The 21,189-nt window shown below is 36.9% G+C and overlaps 1 protein-coding gene across 18 annotated transcripts in view; it reads right to left on the bottom strand.

Moving 5' to 3' along the window:
• KIF16B (kinesin family member 16B) overlaps positions 1-21,189 on the bottom strand; it is a 158,170-nt gene that overhangs the window by 83,734 nt on the left and 53,247 nt on the right. For all 18 annotated transcript variants that reach the window (XR_013949285.1, XR_013949286.1, XM_080587138.1 and 15 more), the window contains one exon: positions 19,515-19,574. Coding sequence is in view for 16 of the 18 variants with exons in the window: in XM_080587138.1 (XP_080443264.1) it covers positions 19,515-19,574 (60 nt within the window). In the remaining 2 variants the exon portion in view is untranslated. The remainder of the gene's footprint in view (positions 1-19,514; positions 19,575-21,189) is intronic.

The raw sequence follows: 21,189 nt of genomic DNA, 5'->3' as shown, positions 1-21,189 counted from the left end.
ATTGAAGTACACATGCTAAATTATTCTGCAATCTTCCACATTAATGTATTGCTTTGACACACTAACTAAATTATCAAATAATCAGGAACTCATATCAACAAAATATTATCATATTCTTGTATGCATCATCTATGTGTCTCAAAGAAGTCTAATTTATCTTCAGAATTTAAAACTTTTCCAGATTTGACACTGGGATATGTGATGCTTATATTTTTTGTATGTCATCCTCCATACAGTGGTACATTTATGTGTTTAGATGTGTTAATCAAATACTCTTGTAAAATATGAGACCTTTCAATGAAAGTGAAAACATACTTTTTCATTATCTGCCTACACTCCCCCATTCCCCCCCCCCGTTTTTGTTTTTTTTTCCAACGAGGGAACATTTTTTACTTATTTGGATAAGACAGACCATCCTCCAACATGCAATTTTCTGATGGAAGCCTTGAAAAGGTTGTTGTAAATATATTAATTCCATAAGGTGTTGGTAGATAGTAACTGTCCTTCGTTAAAATGTCTGATGACTTCACCTTGCCTGCTACTCTCATGACTCATGTAATTGTTAAAGCCTCATGTCTGAAGCAAAACCCACCAAGCATTTCCACTGTGCACTCTCAGGTGAGCAAACGAATGCTTGCAAAACACCAACCTATTACCAAGTCAAAGTCTGCATAAGAGCTCTGACAAAAGCCAGTCCTGTAAACTCAACTATGCAACAGGATCACTACACTCATATAAAAACAGCTGTAAGTCATGGCCCAGGTCCATCTACGCATATTTCTCTTCCCTTCCAAACACAAACATTCTAACTTAATTTCCACTGAAAGCTTATTACCACTAATAAGTGCAATCATACAGTCCTAGCTCTTGGAAAGGTTTTTAGTGGATTACAAATAGCAATATTTAAGAAGAATACACTGCAAATAGACTTCTATTTACAGAAATTATCTGAATGATTCTGGATTTCATTCTTCTGGAAGAGAAGTGCTACGTAAACAGATGGACTACTCCTCTGAATTCTCAACTGCACGGCATGCTAATTATTATACTGTATTATATAACAGTATAATACTGTATACAGGGGACGTTGTTATGTACTGTAAAGAATACATGGCACACTACTAAAGTTGCACTCCATATTAAGACATGATCACACTAAAAAAAAAAGTGAAATTTCCAGTTTTCACCACAGATGACGAGAAAACGTATTTGATTAATTCTGTAGTTTAAACAAAGTTTCAGGAATTTTACCTCTGCTTAAAACGACAGCAATGTTCCTCCTATCTCAGAAGGATGAACTGAAAGTGACCTCCTACGTTACCAGTGCAGTTCCCAAATTCCATAATAAAACGTTTGATAGATTCTATTCAGGCTCTCATCCATTGCATAACTGAAATTGTTTTCAACAGTTTTCTATCTGAACTTACTAATAGTTCATACTCCCGTATTTTGCATCATCATTGACATTCAGCTGAAATAATTATTTTTCTTCTGGTATATTTATTTATTGATATGGTTACTGACAGCATTTGTATCCCCTCTCCTCACTGCAGTTTTAACAAGCCAAACACTTAGCGTCTCCTTTCACCTGACCAGCCTGGCCATACTGTGGTGTTTAACACATCCACTCTCTGCATCTCTCATCTGGACACATCTTCCTTGCCTTAAGATGATAGTATCATAGACTATCCTGAGTTGGAAATGACCCACAAGGATCATCAAGTCCAACTCCTGGCTCCACAAAGGACCACCCAAAAATTACACCTTATGTCTGAGAGCGTTGTCCAAATGCTTCTTGAACTCCGGCAGGCTCGGTACTGTGACCACTGCCCTGGGGTGTCTGTTCCAGAGTCCTCTAGTGAAGAGCCTTCTCCTAATACCCACCCTGAACCTCCCCTGTCACAGCTGCATGGTGTTCCCTTGGGCTCCATCCCTGTCACCAGAGAGAAGAAATCAGGCGCTCCGCTCCCCTCGTGAGGGAGCTGCAGGCCGCTATGAGGCCTCCCCTCAGCCTGCTCTGCTCTGGGCTGAACAAACCAAGGGACCTCAGCCACTAATCACACATCTTGCCCTCCAGACCTTTCACCACCTTTGTAGCCCTCCTTTGGAGGCTAATAGCTTGGTGTCCTTCTTATACTGTGGCGCCCAAAACTGCACACCTTGCTCGAGGTGAGGCTACCAAGGCAAAGCAGAGCGGGACAACCACTTTGCTCGAGCGGCTAGCGGTGCCGTGCCTGATGCACCCCAGCATATGGTTGGTTGGCCCTTTTGGTGCCAGGGCACGCTGCTGGCTCATGTTCAACTTGCCATTAACCAGATTGCTTTCCATGGGGCTGCTCTCCAGCCTCTCATCCCCCAGTCTGGGGGAAGATTTACATGCAGTGTTCCTCATGAATATGCAGGTTTGCTTGTGTCAGGTATCTCTATTTTTCACTCACTACACAAAACATCTGATTCTTCCAAGCTTTCATTTGTCTTTCGTGCTGGTGTTGTACTATCTCTTGACATTGAAGTCTCATGCTGTCCTCCCCCCCTTCCATGGAGTTTCAAGTTCTTATTAGTCCCCATGCTTCAGCACTTCAAAGTATCTACCATCAATCTCCCTTCTATTATTCTGAGTCATCCTGTCCTCTGTGAGATGTTCTGCTAGAAAAATGATGTCTCCCAACTTTATTATCAACAAACTTCACCAGTTAATACTCCTAAGGAGAAGATTAAAGATGATCAGGGCCAACAATGAGCTCCCACTACCAACTTCCCTCTCCTCTTCTATCACATCCTCGCTACAACCATTTTTTAAGGTCTAATCTCCACACCAGCTAAATAAGGAAACATTTTCCTGTGTGTCCCACAGCCAGGTGGCTTTACTGACAGGCACAGAGATGAGAATGAGTCCTACAGCTGTTTCTAGCATGGGTCACTGACGGACCAGATCACAGACAGACTTCAGTGTGTACTGAGATGGCAAAGTAGTAACAACTAGCTGTAGAAACTACCACAAGATCATAGACAATGTTTTAAATATTATCTGAAAAGGCAAGAATTATATTAAAAGCATTTTTTTAAAAACAAATTGTTCCAACTTTGAAAGACATATGGCAGAAGTATTCCATTTTAAAGAAATCTTCAGAAGTAAAGCATTTCTTAAATTTCCTCACTAACCCTGCAAATACAATCCAGTTAATATTAGTCAAGGCTTTGAGTTCCTCCACAATTTACTTCAGCATAATGAATGTAGGTCAAAGTAGCAGTTCTGAATTTAACATCTGGTTTAGCTTTAAATGTTTAGCTCCACTAGGTAGCATTTTAACAAACTTTTCTTCTTTCACTTCATGTTGAGAACGAAGTTTATAATGACTTTTCTGGTAGTTGATGAAGGTATTATCACCTTACTTTTTCCCCCAGAAATAATGTGCTACTTTTTACTAGGTCAGTGACAGCAAACACAAGTTGTCACTTACGTCAAGTTTTTAATGCAAATTAAAGGACTATTAAAAGGTCAGAAATTGCAAAAAAAAATATATTCTGTTTGATCTCAAGTCAAACATCTGAGGATGCTACAAAATGACAGAATAAAGTGCCCTTTTAAAACTATCAATTTTATTTTGTATACCCAAAGCATAAAATATTGGTGCTTTAAGCTGACACAAATGTCATTAGTAATTGGTTGCACATCATAAAATGACTATGTTTGTTGATACTCTTCTTTTGAAAATCTGGTCCATTCAGGAGAATTAAACTTTTCTTAGCAACTATATGCATCTTTCTCTAATTCAAATTCCAGTGAAATAAACCCTACATAAACACAAACATAAATCATATCATTAAAAGTGTAAGATATATTTTATAACATATTCTATACTTATCTAAGATCTGTTTAATAACATGTAAAAATATGTAAATAAAAACTGTCTACATATATATATATACAATATATTGTCAATTGAACTGAATTCTCAAAATTGCAGCATTTACTGTACAACTACTGAATGTCAGAAGAGATGAGACACAGGAAATGCCTATGCCCATTAATTAGCTAATGAAGCTACATTATTTCACAATTTTAATAACAAAATATAAATGAACAACTGTTTCACAATATCCTGATACAGTCATTTAACTGCTTTTAAAGGAACAGCATGAGGGAACACCAAATGCTTGAAGTGTAAACATAATAAAAGGACACCCGTTTTAATCAGTAACAATAAAGAATCACATAATATACACCTCAAACATGACAGAAACATCCATTTAAAAAAAAGAGAATCAAGAGAATAAACACAAAAAAAGGAGAAGAGGGAAGATGACTTTTGTCATCTTAATCAAAATAACATAATCCTCAAAATATACTCACCAGAAACATGTACTATTTGTATCAAATGGAAGTGTCCTATAAAATTAAATAAATAAAATCTACCTGAGAGGTGAAATCTATAATCCAGCACTAGTCCCTAACACTACGGCCAAAAGAAATATCAGATCTAATGAACAAAATAATAATGTTTAAATCCTATTCCTGAGCCAAGACAGAAATTCCAAATATTCACTGAAAGGAAAAGTCCCAATCACATTTTTGGTCATGTCAACTAAAATTGAATAGAAAAAAGTAATCAAAAAAAGGGTTGGGGTGATGGTAAAGGGATTTCTTGAAATCTTCTTAATCTAGATTAAGGTATACTATGGCATTCTTGGCAGACTAAAGTTTTCTCAGGTTAGAACACTTTTAAAATTTAGGGTCCATTTAGCCCATGAGAGTATACTAGCACAGCTTTGCCAGCTATTAGCAGAAAATAATACTTCATTTAAGGATGTAAACCTGCTGTATCTTTACGGAGAAAATTCAAAGCAATCCACACAAACCTCAAGATGCTACCAGTGACCTTTGCACTTCACTGATTGATCTGAATCCTAACTCAGACAACCGTCATCTTTCTTGCATTCTCAGAAAAACCTCCATGGGCCTACAGAGCTACTACAGAGTAATAAGAAAGAAAGTCATGTTCACGAAAGGAGGCATGACATTATCTTTCTCCTTCTCCAGCAGCAAAGATTTATGATATTTTTATAACCATACTGAGATTTCCAAACATCAGTGCACAAATGCTGCGCATCATGGCAGCTTTGCCTCTCACATGAATTCTCAGTGACTTCTGACAGATGTTACTGCACCTCAAAGTCCTAGATCTAGTGCGAGGTAGTTCTTGCCATTAAGTAAATGAGCTCAAAACAAAAGATTTATGCACTGGTATGGAGTACAATGTAGCACTTTTCAATAACTTTATGACTGGCAAGTAAATTACCCTCTATTCGTTGTGGTTAGAGAAAGTCTATTATGTAAGCCCAAGCCTTTGAGACAGCCCAGACACCAATAGTGTTTCACATTTCCAAAAGTTAAATTAGACCTTGTAATGGGTCTAATTTTAACTATTTCAATAAAAAGAGGACTAGGTGTTGGAAATATTCATTTGAATGCTTCATTAACTTAGACTGATTTTGGAACTCTCTCTCTATTGATTGAAACCATAGAAAGAAATAATGGGAAACTGTGATGTGATCGTGTAATTAAACACTGCATAAATAGAGGTAAAAGGGGTGGGTGTTGCTCTAATTCAACTGGGCAGCTTAAACATGCACATTTCAGCTGCTCAGAAGTCCAATGTTATATTTGCCACATTATCAGTTGCATTTGTCAATATAAAAGCTTTCTTTGCAAACATTAAGTAGGTATATGCAACCAAAAAGACAAATGGATGCATGCTTTCATACAGGGGTCAATTAACAACTCAAAGGAACACCAGAAAACTGGAAGCATATTCTCTTCTTCCTTACTCATCACAGGTAATTCTTGGTTATCTGAAAGTCACTCAGCCCAAGTATAATTTTTCCCCAAAATTCAGAGTGCTCCTGCAGCATCTAATCAGCAAATAGATGAATATTGCAGAGGAATTCCCATATCAGTATTTCAAACTCTGGTTTTCTCAGAGTCCCCATTAAAAAGCTGTCACCACAGAAGCTGCAGAAATACAAATGACAGGTAGATCCCACTGCTGGTGAAGAAAAAAAAAAAGGACATAATTTCTTCATGCAAAAACATAATCCACAATTAGGTACTCTGATTTTTATTTATTTTTTATTTTTAGAAGCTTCTGAACAGCTTACCTTGATCTTTAGAGCAAACAAGCTTCCCATCATGATTAGGATATGAAAGTTTAAATAGTTACCCCTAACAAGAAATTACTCTTCAAAACAAGCACCCCCGCATCCAACTGAAAAACAGCAAAGACCAATCACTCCTTTTTCCAAAGATTCAAAAGATGGCGTTTTCTTGAGCCACTCTTCTTGGCCTACCGTCACCTATCACCCACCCACCACTTTGGCCTTTTATTTCCTTTTGGGAAGGCTAAGAATAGAAAGAGAACAGTATTACGTTACATTAGATTGTCAGGGCTGAGTATTCTCTATACTGTCTGCCTCAATAAAATCCTCATAATCAGAGGGGTAAATGTGAGTATACCAGAAAAAAAGTATTCTGCATAAATAAGCCACCTTGCCTGACCAACTGGAAAACCTACAATAACAGTGGCAGAAAAGTGATCTGGAAGCCACACTGCTATATTCAGAGAGCTTTTTGTATTTGCACTGATGGGTTAAATTATCCCTACTGCTGAAGACTACATGCTGAAGAGATGGGACAGACCCACTTCTTCCTTTTGAACGTTGCATTGCCTCTTGGAAGAGGGAGAGAGACATTTCAACAGTTTCCCACACAACTAGCACACATGTACGCATCCTACCACTATTAGAAAGCAATGCACATCAGTAAGTATTATAAATGTCAACATTAAGAACGTTATTGTTATGATGGCTTAGAATGTAAAAAGTATCATTAATATTCAAGGAACTCAAGGAATAGAAGACAAACGAGGAATTTCCACAGCAAAGCATGAGAAAACATTTACTGTCAACACGATTGTATGAATTGTATGAAAAATGATAGGGGATTGGGGGAGATTTCAACACACTGAAAACTGGTTTGGACTTACTAGTACTAACTCCTAAAGAGATGGGGGGATAAGCAGAACTGACTGTTTAACTTAAGTTCTAGAGGGAAACTGGTTACATGCATATTCTTCTTACTCTGCAGGCCCACTCCCTTACAAAATCTTGCCACAAAGAATCAGCCAAGTCAAAACACTGAGCAGCAGCTGAGAGAAAGTTAATTGTGTATAGCCCCAGAGTTTAAAAAAAAAAAAAGAGAGAAAAAAAAACAAAGCACTGCTGCAAGAGAACAACTTTGAAATATTTGCAATTCCCACTGAAGTGACATATCAACTAGGAAAAGCAGGTTTTTTTCTGTATTGTATCAGTGACATTGCTTGTCTCATTAGAGCACATTTTAAGCTTTTTCTGTATTCTATAAAGTTGTACATACAATACCAACTGTCTGTCCTACGTTATACAATGCTCAGCATGACACAGATGCAGTTTCAGGAATAACAAAAAAAAATTATCAATCACCTGCCATAAAAGTAGACACGATTTGGAAGGCAAAGGGATGAGAGGAGGAAATATGGATGATACCACCAGCAATGAAGCATCTGTTCTATAATCTGTGGAAAAGCCAAACTACATTTTGTACTATCCCTGGACTTCAATAAAATGGTTCTGAAAATTAAGGAATATGCCCTTCCTTTAAAAGCAAGAAATTAATTATTGATATAATCATTAATTATGAAAGGTGATATTGATTCTCCCATGCGTACCCGTATTAAATACGGCACAAATTCCTACCAAGCCTGCTCCTTCCAGTCAACAGGTCAAAGAAATAACACCATCCTCCTGGCTACCAAAGTCAGTTTCAGTACAATTAGTACAATTAAGACACTTAGGTCTTGCGAGGGGAAGAAATTTCTAATACCAAAAACCACAAAGAAAACCACAACTGAGAAGAAACTCTCTAATCAGATTTTTCACCATCTCCTAGAGCTTTAGGCCACACCACCCTCATCAATCAAGAAAACCCATTAAAAAGCCTGCAACAACCAAGAACAGAAAACTGTAGTTTTGTTGTGAACAGCTTACTGTAAAAGTGCAGGTGCTCCTGCAGCAGCCCACACAGGCATCAATAGCTGTCTGAAATGAATGTCGATTAAAAAGGCAGATACAAAACTACTCAAATGAGCAACTGCTAACATAGTGAAGCTAAAATTATGGAAAATTAATGATGCTATTCCTTTAAAGAATAAAGAATAAGAATAGCTTGCTTGAGCAGTTACCAGTCTCCTAACGTCAGCTTACCTTTTCCATTTTTTATTGTTTCTCTTTCGCCCTCAAAACTGGTTGCCCTGTGTTCACCATGGAAATGCAGCGATGTATTAATACACGGACATCCTATTATTGCAGTGGCACCCAAAAGCACCATTATATTTAACGTAATTTAAGTATTTTCATTAGAAGCCTTGGCAAATTCGAAGTAATTTTTCAGGAACCTTGGCCTTCATTCCTGTAATTATCAGGACAAATCCAACAGGTAGAAATGCCTGCTCCTTGACGCTTCAGATCTTGTACAGACACAACTGCTACTGACATCAGAGAAAAAGTCCCTGAATAGAACTGCAGGATTTGGCTAATTTTAAGTATAGATGCCTGTTTGGCTGCTTAAGCTTCCTGGACACTCGTCTGTAAAATCCTGTTTTCCAGTGGCTTATAAAGCTTCAGCCATCAAAGCTGCCATTTTCCACGCTGAAGCATCTGCGGCAGGCTGGTTTGTGCCCTCACCAACTTGAGTTTAAGGGACAACTATTCTTCTATTTCAACAAATGAGGCACACGAAGTATTTTATAGGTAAGCTGTGTCTGAAGCAGGACAGGTACACCTCTTCACAGCCTTCCACCTGTGACTGCACTGAGCGTATCTTAATCTCAAAGGAAAATTGTATCTATGACTTTCAACGCTGACTATCACAGGAGAAAATGTGACATTTTTGCCCTTGTTGATGTTTCCTAGCAGGAAGTACTGTACCTTCTAGCGAAGAGAAAGCAACTCTGCCCTCAGTATTCTCCAGGCTGGTATCTAAGGAAGGGAAAGGGCCTGGCTGGAATAGAAAGAAACAGCCAATCTTAATTCAGGCTCTTCTCCCCTATGCATTATGATACAGTCTTTAATTACATGATCATATATTGTCTACAGGACCTGTGAATAATTCATTCTACAGACTGTACTCTGGGAATGAATCAAGAGAATGCAGTGAACAAGACTATTATCTACAGGACTCCTACCTCATTTGTTGCTCAAGCTGGATGATGAATGAGTCATGGAATTGCAGAGGAAAAAAAGACTAGTCTCCTAGCTAATACATTTATTCATTTTAAAAGCTATTTTCTTGTTTGTGTTTCTTGAGGGATGGGAAAATTAAGGAAGTGTTTCACTTCTCTGGAATTCTGTTTTATTTATTTACCTAGAACATCATCTCTACTTCTGCAGATTACTTTAAATCCATTAGTCCCTTACCCCGGCTAAAACGTGCCCCTCACTACTGAAAGAAACTGAAGAAAGGAGTAGGACAATGGACAACAGTATGTAGTAAGTACCAAGGAAGAAGAGAGAAAAAGAAATCTAGACTAGCAATGCAATAGCAAAATCTTTTGCAAAAAAAAAAAAAAAAAAAGCAGCTTGGTTGCCAGAGCGTTCTTGTCCCTCACAACCCAGCTAGTGAGGTACAGAATAAATGAAACTGGAGAGACGCATGGCAGCCAGAAGAATGAACCTGTCCTCTCCTTTGTTCAGGAAGACAGTCTGATTGCAATAGCAGCAGATTTGTGCTGCCATCTGTGTTTGAGACATCTTAGTGGATTTCATTAAAAATATCGTCTCTGTACTTGAAAAGAAGAACAAAGAGCAAACACACCACTCCTACAGCAGTAGGACTGTATGAATCAAGGCTATGCTCAGTTGCCAATTAAGACATTAAGTCACGTGCACAGCAGTACCATGTATTCAAAGCTCTCAGAATCATGTAGTAATAAACTCCTAAACACGCTGGCAAAAAAACGTGGAATAAAGCGGTTCTAGTATTTCATATCAAATACTTACTTCCATACAAATATTATAAACAGTTCTTTTGTGAAGGTATCAGACAAATTTGCCTTCTTCTAAGATCTTGATGTAAGAATGTTTCTATAACCTCCCATAACCAAGTCCAACAAGGAATTTACATTCTGTCTTTGCTCCTTCTCATTACTGCTCTGCCGATCCTTTAGAAGAAATAGCTTTCAGGGTTTATTTCTTCTTCTCTTTTTTCTGCAGGCTAAATCAGAAGCTTCCTCTGCTTTCAATTTAGCTCCCCTTCCTGCCACAAGAAAATTAATAGAAAAGCAGACCAAATGCCCAGGAGGAATTGTTGAACAAGTGGCATCTGAGCTGTAGAAAGAATTTCAAAAGCAACTCTCTCTGTCTGACTCCCTCTCATTTGAAAACTGCCTACAAGCCCTAGGGATGGATTAAAGCTAAGTATGGCCCGGATAATCTACAAATGCGGGGGCCCAGTTGTAAGGAGAAGGATGGCAGCAAAATAGTTGGGAGTATGGCTATTCCTAGAAACCAGAGGGCCTCCTTTGGAATGCACAGCCAGGATCAACCAAACTATTCAAGCCTGCCTTAATCCACGGCTGGTGAGCTCAGAAGCTGAAGCCCCCAACCGTGCTTCTCTGATGGTCCAGGTGGTTTCAAGTGGGGAAAAATGGCTTAAAAGTGAAATAAAAAACAATCAGTAGCATTAGGCATCTCTTGATTGCAACTTTTTAGTAGAAACTGAAAGTTAAAAGTGGTCAGACCACCACAGAGGCGTAGCAAGCAGCTAAAGAAGCTACATGAGAGAAAGGAGGTTTGTTAATAAGATGAACACAGGTGGCAAAGACAGACTTGAAATCAGACATCTATTTCTTTTGAAATCTACTTTTGACTGCTGCACTCAGTGTTCCCCAGGTGGCTGGGACACTTTCAATAGTGTTTCTATTAGGAAAAGAGCTACAGTAGATCAGTAGCACCAGCTCCCAATTTAGTATTTTTTCCTTTCTCTGACAACAGCAAGCCAATGCCGTTGTGGACAAAGCACTTTAACAAATCATTGGTGAGTGAAGAGCAATGAGAGCTGCTCTCCTGAAGAAAAAGCAATGTGTACCTCAAGACAACTATATATTCCCTTTAAAAGTTTTGGGTTGTTTGCTTTTATAGAATTTTTTATCTTCTTTATTCTCAGTCTACACTAACCTGCACATATTGATCAGACTTAAGCAAGGGGAGCAATCTGATGAAGAAATAATCTTCATTTAATAACGGCATCTGATCCGTAATATAGTATCAGAAACAATGTCTGTTTTCTGCTGAAAGAAACCATATATCCTGTTTGGATGATCTCTGTCCAAATTCAAATGCCAACGCAGAAGTCTGTGTAATGACCAACAGCGTAAAGATCCTGGCATATAAATATATTAATTTCATTAAACTGGCAAAAAACATGATATGTTTTCATGTCCCTGCTTCTGTGAACCAACTCATAACAAACAAATAGTTGGTATGCAGAGGCTGTGGAGGCAGGAAGAGAAGTGACATTTAATAACTACGATGTACCCCAACTTTAAATCTCATTACCAGAGTAGATGACTTTATGAACTACAACTACCGCCAATAACTGCTAAACTTGAGAAATAAACAAACAAACAAAGCACTGGGCCAGGTATCAGACAACAAATGCTAATAAACCCGACAACTAAATCAGACATTATGTGTCATGACACAGGGGGCAGGAGTTAAATACTGTACAAGGACTAATAACAATAAACGTTTCCTTGTTATCAGACAACTTTCTTTTTAAAAAAATTACTAAATTAACTGAAACTTAACTAACTGTTTTTTCCAACTCTAAGATACATTAAAAGAGAAAGAAAATAGATGAAGTGGCCTGGATCTATGTCCAAAAGCCCGTTTGGTTTTTCAACTGTACCAGTTGGCCAAATAACAGGAACTACCTCTCTCGGAACCTGCTTTTTATTATCCCCAAATTATCAGAGCTTCAAAGCTGAGAAAATAAGTGTTTTAAAGGCTTTAGCTAAAGTGATTTGTCAAACATTCTAGATACACAGTAGTTTGAAAAAGAGAGTTGAAAAAGGTACTGACAAATAATTGTGATAATCTTGAACGCACATAATCACTCTACACTTCATCCCACCTGTGAATTGTTGTTCAGAACAATTTCTGTCAAAACAGTTACTCCGGTTCTTCAGGACTTGTTCTTAAACCAATGTTTTGGCATTCTCATAATCTTATTTTAGTACATCTGCACAGCAATGAAAGTCAAGATATTGCAAATCATTTAAATCATTTTGCCTTAAAATATCTGAATTAAACCTCAATTAAGGATGTAGAAACGTCTGATTTTTGTATCTGCAGTGACATCTAGTGTAAAAAAACAAAACCACATTTTAACAGGCTTCTAGAGGAACAGAAGCTCTTATCTGTGCGATTTCCAAATGAGAAAGACAGACATGAAACATTAACATCAGTTCTTTTAAATCTTTCTTAATATCATCTTCTTCACAACATTCACAATCCCGCTGAAGGGAACAGTATTAGGCATAATATAAGAGGCTGTTTAACGCAAATGTGCATTCATGCCTTTCCATACAAATCCAGTTTTATAAATTCAGTTTGATAAATGTATATACATTATGCAACTGCTGAGTAGAGGGGTTGCCCTAACAAAACAACCAACCTTCGGATTAGAGTTCGTATTCTATTTATTCTGTCAACTTTTCAAAAAAAGGAAACAAATCCAGGAATAACATCTGATTTAAATTCTTCCTGCCAGTGATCTTGAAACCTCGTCCTTAAAAAGCTCAAGCAGGAGACATAGCTTCTAAAGTAGGAAACAAAAACTGGAAGCATGCGAAGAGTCTTGTATAATACAGATGACAAATAGAAGTTATAAAGTAACAACATTTGTTCAAAAGAAAATACAGATTTAAGTCTCATTAAAAGTATACAGCTATGCTTTAGACACAGCCAACACCACACATTCTAACCAAAATGCAACACCAACACATCTAACTAGCAACAATTTTACAAAAATGATTCACCAACTGAAATGTGAAAAATCCTTAGAAACAAGTGGTATTCCTGCCAAACATACAAACAAACACATATGCCAAAGCTGAAAATGAACAGTTTAAACACAGTATCATGCATACATCATTTTGTATATAAATGCACATCATTCCTTTAACTCCTTTTGTTTTTCATTGACCTATAAATATAACCATTTTAGGACCTGTGTTCCAAAGGCACACATCCAAGAAGACTCAAAGAGTCACAGATACTTTTCAAGGGCAGGATTAAAGTATATACTGGTGTCTTTTGTAAAAACTTCCATAATATATGATTTTCCAGTACCCAATGGTAAAATAATTAAGGTGATAGAAATGATTATAAATATCAAATTGTTGTTTTTGTCTGATAATTTTCATACATACATATATGTACAATGAACATATTATTCATTTTGTATTCAGTTATTCATTAGCGATCTAGGACAACTAGATTATGCATTAGGGTCCTAATGTTCTAGTACCCACAGGATTTTATTGATTACTAAAAGTATTGAATAGGGAAGTGTCACAACCACTGAAACACGTCATGAGTCACGAACTACCATTAACTAATGATGTTAGAAGTACTTAAAAAAAAAATCTAGAGTTTGTTCTTCAAGAACCCAACAGTCTGCACAAGTTCTCTACAGTCAGAGTGGATTTAGACAGGAGGATTTTATGTTGAAGTTGCAGATAATTAATTGAAAGCACTTTTCACCTGAGGATTGAGCATGTTAAAACAGGAAAGAAAGTCCTTCAATCTGTATTTTATCCCTGCTTGCTGCCTGTCTTGTTATAATAGTCACTACAGAGAAGGATGCAGGTGAGAAAGATGTCAGTGAGGATAAAGATGAGCAGACCCGTTAAGTCAGAACAGACAAGATTTAGGTTAACATGACTGAATTGCTAAAGTGAGTAAAGCACAGAAATAAGCTATGAAGTTAGCGGAGGCCAATTCAAGAAGCACAATGAAGAGAAAGGAAAGAATGCAGAAAGCAAATGCTCAAAGGGCAAAGTACTGGGGAAGGACATGAAACGTGAGAAGAAGAAAAGGACCCAAAATAGTCAAGGACCAAAACAGTTAAAGTTAATATAAACTAACAAAACGGCATAAAACAGGAAACTGCGATATATGTCTATCCTTATATGCAACATAACTGAGATAAATGTGCTTAAATACCATTTGGCAAGTGAGGGTTAAAAAAAAAAAAACACTATCTGAAAGTGCAAGTAAGTGCCGAGTAATGCAGAATTTCTATAGAATACAACAGACTGCTCTTGACAGAATTCACTCCAGTATACAAGCCAGCATGGAAAGGAAATGATTAAAATCAAAATCTATTAGCTTCTGCCACCCTAATCCATACCTTACACAGAGCAGCATAATTACTTTCAGTTTTGGTTTCCTGATGCCTTTGCTGGATGTAGCCAAGATTCATAAAGATAATAAATTCCTGTTTAGATAAATGTCTACTAGAATAAGTGTTTAGTATTAGCCTGCATTTATTCATAATGGCAATTTAAGTGGGTTTTTCACCTCCCTCAAAAAAGGCATATGTAGCTAAAACAAAGATAAAAAAACAGTAGATATTAATGCTTACAAATGGACACAATTAGCAACAGTTTTCTTCCCTAGGTAGGAAAAACAATTGTTTTTGTAGGAAAAACAATAGTACATAAAAATGTACTATTAACTGATACTCAACCAAAGGGCACAAAAAAGAAGGAGATCAAATAGACAGTGCTCAATAACATATTTATACAATGTGGTAAAGTACTGCAGCAGAATTAGTATTATTGATTAAAGTGAGGCTATGTCACTAAATCCAACCAGACAAAGCCATAAGAAGCAGCTACTAGTTAAACTATTGATCATGAGAATTAGACACACACACGAAAAAAAATGGACTCTGTCCTTTCATAGACTCTGGGAAGACAGATCTCTGCATCCTTTGACATCAGTTGAGTGCTCCTACACAAAGCTAATGACATGATTAGAATCAAACAACAATATAATGAAATAAAATGCAACTAAATCCACTTAAAACGCATGCATGCACACACAAAAGAGCATCTGAATACCTTAACACTAGGTAAGAATGGCATCAAAGAAGGAAAACGCTAGAAGTATTAAACCAATTTCTATACAAACAGTGAGAGGGAGAAGAAATTTAAAAGACAGTTGGAAGAAAACAGCGGAGAATTATATAAAGACGTGCACATTTAAAAAATTAATATAAAAGCTGCTAAAGGTTACAGTTAGAAATTGGAACATGCACAGAAGATAACAAAAAAAATAAGATGCCAGTAAAAGAAAAATAGAAGAATGACAACACACGCAGTCATATATAGCTGCCACATCAAAAGAAGTTTTGTACCAATTAAAGTCTCAAAGAAAGAAAGCAAAAGTTGGATAGGCTACCTTAACATCTTAGAAACGATCCAAAGAAATTATAGACCCCAGGACTGATCTTTAACAGAACAATACAAAAGGACTAAGCTAAGGGAAAGAGAAGTTTTTCCTCCCTCCTCCTCTTTCACACGGATGTGCATCGAAGAACATTAATGGAAGAAAAATTCAGAGAAAGACTCAATGAGAGCAAGATGAAAGCAAAATCCTAAAGTTAAACAACTGCTGAGGTTGCAAGACACCTGAAGACAGAGAAGCGATGCAAAGCAGTACTGTCTTGTAAAGTGCAATTCTTTAGACAGCTGATGACATTTGAGGAAATAACCCAAAGCCTACAGGCTTTAAATCAAACACTATCAGTTCTGTTTACTATGCAGTATTTTACCCAATGCCAACCATCACTCTACCTATTTATGAAGCATTAGAATATCCTGCCTTTGATTAAAAAGAGGGATAGAGGACAGAAGCAACTGCTAGATTAGTAAGGTTAGAGTATCACGCTATACTATAGTGAGGAGGTCAAGTATGGAAGTAAACACCACCATTGGAAACAATGCTTGTCCCTTTAGACAGAGACCTCCAAGCAGCTGCCATGCTACAGTAAAGGATACTTCATATGAATTAGCATAGATTTAAACCCCTTTTTAAACTCATCTTAAAATGTACGCAGTGTCTTAATCTTTGCATTATGATAGCGGGAGAATTTCGGCTTTAGCTGTGATTTGGCAGTAGTTCAGACTCTATATGAACCCAGACAATCTCCCTACAAAAAAAGGGCTTCTTCCAAATGCATGGAAGAAAGAGCACACTATCACTGCTACCACCGCCAGTCCAAGACAAGTTCATTCTGGCAGTAGTACATACGAAGGATTATAAACGATGTTCAGAGCTGATAATGGCACTCAGTCACACAGACTTGGCACCAAACTCTGAATTGGTATCATTTACAGACGGAATGGTTCAACGTCCTCAACACGAAGATGAACCCTGTCATGGAAACCATAAGTTCGGGTGAACTACGTAGAGACAAAACATCAAAAGGGGAATAAGCATGTTAAAAGCTACAAGCAGAGATAATGAATGATACCTGGATGTACATCTCAGCTGCACACGTGGAACTGTACTGACTGAAATATTTGAACTTTAAGTTGTCAGATACTTTTTAATCAAAAATTTGCCTTCACTTGGTATTCTCTTGTTCTCAGTGTTTCCTGTCTGAATAGAGTTTTCCATTCTGAATGTTCTGTATTTTCAAGGTAGCATTTAGTTGTTGCTGATATAATTTAAGACAAGGTTCAAAGTAATTCTGAAGAGTGATCAAGCTGGTTAAATTTTTTGAACCTTTGAACCATCACAAAGAGATTAGAAAAGAACAAATTCAACATTAGAGTCTGCCATAGTGCGCTGCAGGAAGAACATTAAATAATTAAATGTTTTCACTGAACAACAACAAACAAGCCTCATCTGCTCAAGCACAGCTCAGACAATCTTCCAATAAATGCAACCCAAATAGAACTGCCATTTAACCAAGCCCAAATCACACAGACAAGGAACAACACACAGGCAAGAAATTACCAGACTCCTCCACACAGTCAGCATCAATGTCCTACATACCATACTTATTTACTTAGGGGGAGGAAGGTAAAGAGAAGCAGATTTTAAACACAAATACAAATGTGATATTCTAAAGATCTTAACAAAGAATATTCTGAATGTAACCAGATTATGGCACGGAAAAAGTTGCAGCTGTGACTGTGGTGATGTGGGCACATGACGACAATCCCATTTCTAAAAGTGCACCAAGACCTTCTAGTTTTATAAACCCAAGGTATGACCCATGCATGTGAGAGGTGGTATATGAATGAAGAAACAAAAAAGCCAGTGAAGTTAAAGGAGTCTATTACAAGAAACACCACTGCTTTCTCTAGTTTAAAATCTGCTTTCCTGCTACTCAGCTTGGCAAAGTTCCAAAAAGCTCTTTCCCACTCATATGCTGGCAGGGATCTCAAGAATTGTTAAACAAGAAGCAAATAAAAATACGGATAGCTTCAGTAAAATGGTGCAAAATAAAGCAGTAAGGACATGAAAACTTTTGCAGATTTTCAGTTTTTCAGGGCCAAGAAAGTTTCATCAATTGCCTTTAACTCAAAAGTGAAATATAAGCTATATTTATATGCTAAAATATCAGCACATAAAAGTGCAAAATACAGAAGCTGTGTGAATTAAACTAACAAAAGCTCAGTACCAGAAAAGCAGAATTACAGCTTCTGGGTTTTTAAGTCCTTTATGTTCAACTACTTAATAAACACGGCTTTTCCTTGTTTATTTGAATTGTTCAATTAATGCCTCTTACAATCCTGTAATTTCTGTGGAATAATCAGCGCATTTCCAACATTAAGGTATAAAGACTTTCCACGTGCTACCTACATCATATTGACTTCATAATTGCACAACTTCAATTCACAAATTCTCCATGTAACAATGAACTCTCCAATCTAAACCTGAGTAAAGAGAAGATTAACAAAGTTCTATATAGATGTATATCTGTATAGATGCTTCAAAATAACAAAACAGAGGAATAATGTAAAACTGGACCCAAAACATCTCTGAGGAATATGCAAATGGTAATTCCCAGTTCAATATCTGGACATACACTAAACAGTCCATTCTGTCATGCCATCTGCTAGGCAGTTACCAGCCCTGCTCTGTTCTCTAAGCTATCTGTGCTTTATTTTTAAGCATGGAGTCATTTGACTTACTTGGAAGTCAGATAAAACACATGGAGGTGAACTTAAAAAATAAACTAACAATTAAAAAGTGATATACAGCAAAAATCAACTCCAAAAACAAGTCTCAGGTCAGTGATAAGGAGAATTAAAAAAAATACTCCCATATGCGTGCTTGAATTGCACTCTGAACAAGCATATGCACAGCATATACAGCAAGGCATGAAAGCTTAAGGTTTATTTTTCCATATTTTTATTTAACAGAACAAATAAAACATTTGGCAAAGAAGCTGGTGAACGTTGTGGAAAAAGAAACTATGGGATTCATCACTCTGTGTGCGTACATGTACAGAATCATGAAGTAACTCATTAAAATATCACCTCAGAATATCACTTTCATCAAGAGCCAAACACCAACATAAAAACTTACCAGTACAATCGGACAGTATGGAGGCAAAGATATACGCAGAGAACTCGAGAGTCTCAGTCTACATCATGCAAAAACACAGTATGGTAGTCTCTAAGTTGCCCTCTCGGATCTATACTAAATCTACAAAATGCAAGAGAGCACTGCGTGGATTTAACTGCTCCAGAAGTAGTCTGGAGTCATATAAAGAGTGCAGGCAAGCCAGCTTATGTGAATCAGTTGCAGAAATCCCTGTCCTTGGAGACTCCACAGCACACTTAGCTCAGATGCATCTGTTTTGTTTCATGGAGACCTACTGGAGGATATTCAACTGCAGAAGTCCCACTGAAAGCTGTTTTTCAACTTTACATACTCCTCCTGACTGAAACAAATCTGAAGGCCAATGCAAAAATCTGTATCCACATGCGCTGCATTCACTGAGATACCCAGTGTAACCTAAAAGGTGATTATTCGCAGGTCTTGATACAACACAAAAACTAAGGGGATCCACTTGCCCTTGCGATGGAACCATTCAGTATTTTAAAGATTTGTAATAAATAAAGTGTTTTATACTGAAAAAAGCAGAGAGTTGTGCTTTTTATTAATATTACGTAAAGTCTAATTCGCAAATACCACCCCTTGCATGAATCTTTGCTCTTGGAAGTTCTCAAGAAAGAAAAAAATTAAGTGAAAAGTCTGAGAAAGTTCTGTGTTATTAAAAAAGCCAAAGAAGGTGACTTAGCACAGGAACTTTTTTTTTTTTTTTTTTTAAGGAAAAAACTCTAAGATTAGTTCAAATGCCAGGTTGAAAAAGGATGTATTTGCCTTACTTTCAAAATATTTTGGGTTTCATTCCACTTGTTGGTCCATTCTTTGGTCAGTTCCTGTACCTATAAAAGAAAACAAATATCTGAAAAATCACATCTTTTCCAAAGCTCTTGATAATAAATTCTTACACAAGTACTAAAAATCAGTGGAATTCATTGTCAAGTTTAATACTTAAATATTTAAAAGAGAACTATTACTCCTGCATTAAGTGACCATACAATTTTTCTCTCTCAAAAAGGAAAACTAGAAGGCTCTTCTTTATAATATAAAATGAAACAAAGGACAGGGATAGCCACTTCAAATAATGATAGGTATTTTCAAAGAAATGGAATAATTTCAAAAATTGCCTAGTCAGTCCCGAAAAGAACTGCAGCAGAATGGTCCCTTAACTACGACAGGAAGACAGCTTCTTTCCTACATCTCAGCTAGGCATGTTCTGGCTCAAACAGCCTCATGCATGAGAGGAAGACGCAGACAGACAGCCTTCAGGAGAGAATGAAAGCAAAGTTTGCTGCAACAGAAAAGTCACACACTTGGAGGAAATCAGCACTGAAGTGAGGACCTGCTTGCAAAGGCATTACAGGCAGGCAAAACGTTGTGTATCAATGCTTGTGTTGCCCTGCTGTTTCTGCTCACCAAGCTGCCTAACTCATAGCTTATATACACCAGTAAAGGCTCTTTGCATTTCAAAGCCCTTCTGAATTTTTAGAAGGCGCTGTATAGAAGGTGCTTCAGGCAGATCAGCCTCAAAGCTCTGGCTGACTTGGAATCATACTCATATTAAATTTATGTGTGTGCGTGTTTGTATACATACATATATAAATATGTATGTATATATACACACACATGCATACACACACTTCCATTTTCTGAAATCACCAGATTTCTTTGTAGGAATTTAACATATAGACTTTTGAAAATGTACACAATCCTTTATTAGTTAAATTCACTTCAGCATGCAGAACGCTGAAAAACACAATGGCTACGTCCCTTTAATACTTTATATTTAAATCCACTGGGGAAAAAAAGGTCTTCAGCTGTTCCTCCAAACAACTCTCCATTTGTAGCCTATAGCCTACCACCCGAGCTATCTTTGCAGTTCAAGTGCAAATTAATCAATAAGAACTAAAGAAATTTATCTCATTTCTACTTACATTTCAAAATTTCAACAGAGAAAAGTAACACATTTTTCAGTGCATTATTAGTACTGGTAATCAGAATGTTAAAACAGAAAACAACCGAAACAGAAAATATGAAGAATGTCCATTGTAAGTCTAATTACCATGCCAGAGCAATTTTTATTCAACAGAAAGTTATTCAAAATTGTCCTTATACAAGGACAAATCAATTTGCTAAAGAAAGCCACTATATATTTGTCAGATAATTTAAATATGGTGATAAAATCTGTAGATCTGTATAAACAAATTAGTTATTGCACTCAATTATAAAAAAGCTATAAACACTGCAATATTTACTAAGATTTTTCAGTAATTGTGACTGTAGTAATTGCATTAAATAGTAATCACATAACCTTCTAATGAGGTTGACAAAAGATAAAATATGCTCAATATACTTTCCATGCAGAGGACCAACACTTATGAGCAGGACAAGCAGTGATTACTGTCAGGGCATGAATAACGTTCTAATTAGCATATATCCAGCAGTTCATATTGCTCC

The sequence above is a fragment of the Anser brachyrhynchus genome, assembly GCF_964034855.1.
Source record: "Anser brachyrhynchus genome assembly, chromosome: 3".
Taxonomy (NCBI): domain Eukaryota; kingdom Metazoa; phylum Chordata; class Aves; order Anseriformes; family Anatidae; genus Anser; species Anser brachyrhynchus.
This window is presented reverse-complemented; position numbering and strand designations above follow the sequence as displayed.